General features: G+C 35.9%; 1 protein-coding gene across 1 annotated transcript; it reads left to right on the top strand.

Annotated features, from left to right (window-relative positions):
- Window positions 1-662: 662 nt before the first annotated feature.
- LOC117631573 (probable serine/threonine-protein kinase PBL2) lies at window positions 663-4874 on the top strand. Its single transcript, XM_034364806.1, has 6 exons — window positions 663-955; window positions 1698-2023; window positions 2107-2242; window positions 3322-3458; window positions 3547-3670; window positions 4254-4874. Exons 1-6 carry the CDS (start codon window positions 892-894, stop codon window positions 4658-4660), a joined length of 1194 nt encoding a protein of 397 aa, XP_034220697.1. The 5' UTR covers window positions 663-891; the 3' UTR covers window positions 4661-4874.
- The last annotated feature ends 634 nt before the right edge of the window (window positions 4875-5508 follow it).

Here is a 5508-nt window from a genome sequence, read left to right as displayed (position 1 = left end):
GTATCAAATCCTCATTAGTAAGGATTCTTTTCACTAATACCTAATTTTCTATATAAAAAAATTTAATATTTAACATGTTTAAAAAAAAAAAAAAAAAAAAAAAGCGGTTTCTACAACAAGCACGGCAAACCCCAAATCAAGCCTAAGTATCGAAGTAAAGAGACTAACAAGAAAACAAGTGACGAGATCGTGGAAACAAGTGAAGATAATTTTCCTTTTTTAAGGGATGATGATTGATAATTTTATATTAAAGTAAAATGGACAACTGATATTTAAGATATCTGTTGGGTCTTAAAAAAATTTGGTAGGTCCAAAATAAAATTTAGAATAAAGAAAAAATCAAACTTTGCGATTCAGCGGATGTCGTCACTTACTCGGATTGGGGCCGTGCGCTTGACCCGTACATAATAATAAAATTGAAAAGAAAAAAAAAAAAACCCAAGTTGGCAATTTGACATGAAACTCTCTGTCAGAAATTTCAACGATAAAGAAATTGAATAGAGACAGGTGGCCACTGAGTCAAAACCCTATTAATATCAGAGTGGGGCCAAAAAATATTTCTTTAAAGTTGAACACCAAAATACTATGAATATTGTAATATTTTTCAATGCAAGAACTTTTCGTGTATACAACGGCTGGTTTCTACCATTGACCAAAAGCTTTGAGCAGCTGCTTCCCGTCAAATGTCAATGGACCCTTCTCTCTCTTGCTTCCGCATTTCTTTGTTTTCCTTCGTTTCCATACCTACCGCTACCAGTCACCAATTAATCGTGTACAAACTGGGTTTCCACATTTGTCTGATGAATTTGCCAAATGTTTCAAATATATGGCATGCCAGTCAACCATTGAGGTTTGGTTCTGAGTTCTGAGGCACAAACAGTCTCCTCCTTCATGATGGGAAACTGCTGCAGAAAATCTGCTAAGTGTGCTCATGCTTCTTCCATCAACTTCTCTGGTAATAATCTGCAGCTTCTTTCATTTTGGTCTTGCTTTTTGTTTTTAATTATTTTTGTCCTGTTTACACTCCATGGTGGGTTTCACTTCATGTTATGCTATTTTAACTCAGATACATTAAATACTATGAACTTGTAGGTTTTTGTGTGTTTTTGGTTCCCCTTCTCTGGTTTTTGTTAAGAAACATAAATCCATCAATAATCTGAGTGCCCAAGGAACACTGTTGCATGGGTCTTGTAGCTGAATTGGTTTAGATTAATCATTCATGCACGCGAGGCGATTTGTTCGATTCCTTCCTCCTCCAATATGACTTCCATCAATGAAAAATAAATGGACTGTCAGAGTTTTTGTATCCTCTTTAATTTGATATATTAAGATGATCTGCTTCTGAATCTATCAACGAATTGAGTTTCATCTCTGTTTTTTCTAGTGCGTGCTGATCTTATTCTAAATTGATGTTCTTAGTATCCGAGACCATTTTATTACTAGACTTTAGTTAATTTTATTTGTAACTTATTCTGCATATTGTGCCTTCTCGTTTTCGTCTACTGCATATTGTTTGTTCAAGCATTGCTGCAACGTGAAAATAAATGATACACATACATGCTTTGTTTCATATTTCTATGGTCTACTTCATTATGATCATTTAATTCTTTTCCATTAACATAGTTTTATGACCAGTATTTTCTGCATAGTAATTTGAAGGTCAATCTTTGTAGCTGCTTACCTGTTTCATCTTTTAGGAAGTACAAAGTCTAATGCCAAGGGACAGCTGGAGACAACCTCCTCCATCCAAGAAACACCATCAGGAGGTTTGAACAAAGCTTTAATAGTACCCAAGGCTGATACATCTGTCCCTAGCAGCCTCAAGTCCTTCAGTTTCAGTGATCTCAAGAATGCTACTAAGAACTTCCGGTCAGAGAGTCTGCTCGGAGAGGGAGGGTTTGGATGGGTTTTCAAAGGATGGATTGATGCAAACACCTTTGCTCCCACTAAACCTGGAACAGGGTTAGTGGTGGCTATCAAGAGACTCAAGCGAGAAAGCTTTCAAGGCCACAAGGAGTGGCTCGTATGTAGAATCTTGACCGTTTTACTTTCCATTTTAACCTTGCTTTTCTGAATCTGAAGTTGTATCACTTTTCAATTTTTCAGGCAGAAGTTAACTATCTTGGTCAGCTTCACCATGAAAATCTTGTGAAACTCATAGGGTATTGCTCAGAATCTGACAATAGACTTCTAGTTTATGAGTTCATGCCTAAGGGAAGCTTGGAGAATCATTTGTTTAGAAGTGAGTATAAGTACATACCCTTTCATCGTATTTTTTAGAATTGTTATATGCTGTTGCTTCTCACCAATTCACTTATAAGTTTGTTACTTGGTAATTTTACATATAGATTGATGTCTTCCTGGCTAAATACTTTTGTCAAACAAATGGATACGATAATTTAAGCCCAAGGACTGTTGATTTTGGATCAATCTCAGTAGACAATAGCTGCTAGCGAGCTCATACTTAAGAACTTGATACCTATAATTTTTTCAGTTCATTCTTGTCTAATACTTGATCTTAAGATAACCTGCGAATTCTACTCTGCACTTTGAGAAGTGGTCTTTCACTAATAACTATGAGCTTATGTTATTCTGTTTCAGATTTTTACTAACAACCTTTGCTGAATCCCCATTAATAACCCTCCAGTTAACTTTTTAGTTTTTAATAACAAGTAGATAGATTTTCTTGCATACAGTTGGGTAGCATCCTTTGTAAAGAAATAGCTGAATTTGAACAAATTTATGTTCTTTGATGAAATATTTGTAGAGACTTCTAGGCTGATGAGATGACCTGCTGTCTTTCGTTTAACCATGACTGGTAATCCAGCTAGAACTTGAACAGGTTTGTGGACCAAAAATATTGGTAGCTACTGTTAAGAGAAATAGACACCATTTTCTTCATTTCTTATGAAGATAGAAATGAAGAACTTATCTTGACCAGTTTGGGCACCATAAAATTTGCTCAACGGAAATCGGAAAGATATTTTGGCATTCTCGATTATTACTGCTTTCATAACTATTCCTGGTAAATGATCCCAGTTTGAAAGCTATATAAGGATCCATTTAGCCAAGGGACCTATGTGGCAAATGCATTGATGTGCTCTGAGCATTTAGAATGGTGGAGATAATTGCATGTTTCTGTTCCTCTGTTGATACTTTTCTTTCTAATTTTACAACAGTGATCCCTTCTGCTGCTATTTGATCCATCAGCGGAAAACTATATTGCATCAACCGCAAAATAGGAAGCTATTGTCAAATAAAAATTGTTTTTCGCTTGTGAAGTACCAAATCGTTACCTTGTTTTTGTTTATTCTTGTGCAGAAGGTGTTCAACCCATCAGTTGGGCTGTGCGGATGAATATTGCAATTGATGTGGCAAGGGGGCTGTCCTTCCTACATAGTTTAGATGCTAATGTTATCTATCGTGACTTGAAAGCTTCAAACATTCTACTTGATTCGGTATGCTTAGACATCAAAAGCGCCAGTTTGTGAACGATTGCTGAATTGTAATCACAAGCCTGAGAGAGTTTTCATCTGATGTATGCAGGATTTCAATGCTAGGCTTTCGGATTTTGGGTTAGCAAGAGATGGTCCTACTGGAGACAACACTCATGTTTCAACCAGGGTGGTCGGAACTCGAGGCTATGCTGCACCAGAATATGTTGCTACAGGTCAGTGTTATTTTTCAACTGCATCCATAATATTTTCACCGATAATCCTGGAAAAGAGAGAACCCGCAAATAAAATTGAGCTACAAAAAGAAAAGAGGACGCCCTCAACCACATAGAACAATTGAGTTATTAATTTTCATAGGATGAGAAAACTACTAGGAAATGATATCAATCATACATTGCATGTTGGATTTCTTATTCACTGACATCAAAATTCTTGAGGAACTGCGATTTAACTTGTGTACCAATAGACTCATGACAAATGAAATGATGATTAAAAACTTTCTGGATTTTAACAAAAAAGAAAAAGGAAAGGCTTGATGTTTTATTTCATAATTACTAAACCGGATTACATAAAAACGAGAACAAAGATAAAGAAATGCTGGTGAACTTAAAGAGAGATTATAAAGATGCTCATAACAAGGAGAAACAAAAGAAATGAAATGGTACCTGAAGACTGAAAACTTAAACTACATAAGTATTATCCACTTAATACAATTTTTTGTTTGTTATGGAAATCGTAATGAATTTACTGAATGAAATTGTCGTTCCTCTTTGTTTTACGGCTCAAAACGAGCTGCAGGTCACTTGACACCAAAGAGTGATGTGTATAGCTTCGGGGTAGTGTTGTTAGAGCTACTAACAGGAAGACGAGCAATGGATGATGAGAGGGCTGGGAGTGTTGAGGAAACATTGGTGGATTGGGCAAAGCCATTCTTAAGTGATACAAAACGAGTCTTAAGAATCATGGACACAAGGTTGGGAGGTCAATACCCCAAGAAAGCAGCACAAACTGCAGCTGAACTTACTTTACAGTGCCTCCATACAGACCCAAAGTACAGGCCACTCATGATTGATGTTCTAGCCACATTGGAACGCCTCCACACAAAGAACACATTGCGAACTCAACCACATAAACCAGAGCATCATGGGGCCAAGCATTTGAACCATCCTCACAGGATAACAAATTCAAACACAAAATTGGAATGAGTTTTATTTTCCTCATTTGCAGAAGCAACTTTCTTACAAATATATATATGTAGCACAAATGTGCTTTCTAGGGATTTGGTATACGAAAAGATGATGACACATTATAGTTATACTTGTTTTGTGAGTAGTGAGATTGTATATTATACTTGTTTCTGATAGATTGATGAATCTATGAATATAAAGTTTCCACTTTTCCTTTCCCCTGAAGTGAACAGATTTTTTTTTTCTTTGGGTAAACGAATGGTATATGAACCAAAGAAGAGGGACACAGCGCAATACAAGAAAACAATATACAAACCCAAAGGCCCTAGGAGAGCATGTATATATGTATCTCAAGAAATTCTCCTATGCGGACGTTCGGACGTTATTATTGTATGGATGCCATGTATTTTTTACTACCCCTCCTTGCTTTCCTCCCTATTTACAATGGCATCCGCACAATAATAATGTGTGCATAAGAGAATAACTGTATATAGCTCAACAATAAAAAATTTGTGTTTTATTCATATATTCAACTAGTGGAAATTTATGTAGCCTTCTAAAATTATATATAATTTCTCCTTTTAAAGTTGTTTAGTACCTTCATTGTGTTTTAGCTTCTAGATTCTAGTTGGATTTCATTTGATATGTTGTCAAATTTGGTACTTTTGCACCACGCATTATAGTCACAGTTGTAAATACTGAAAATGTTGTATTGTCTTTTAATATTTGAAATACTCTTTGTCTAGCAAGGTGCTTGTAGCTCGAGTGATTAAGAGCAGTTACCCTATACTCTACGTCTTGTTTGAATCCCCCCTTCCCCCACTATGGCTTGTCTAAATAAAAAATATAGAAAGGATTATTTACTG

This window comes from Prunus dulcis, chromosome 6, assembly GCF_902201215.1.
Source record: "Prunus dulcis chromosome 6, ALMONDv2, whole genome shotgun sequence".
NCBI lineage: Eukaryota > Viridiplantae > Streptophyta > Magnoliopsida > Rosales > Rosaceae > Prunus > Prunus dulcis.
This window is presented reverse-complemented; position numbering and strand designations above follow the sequence as displayed.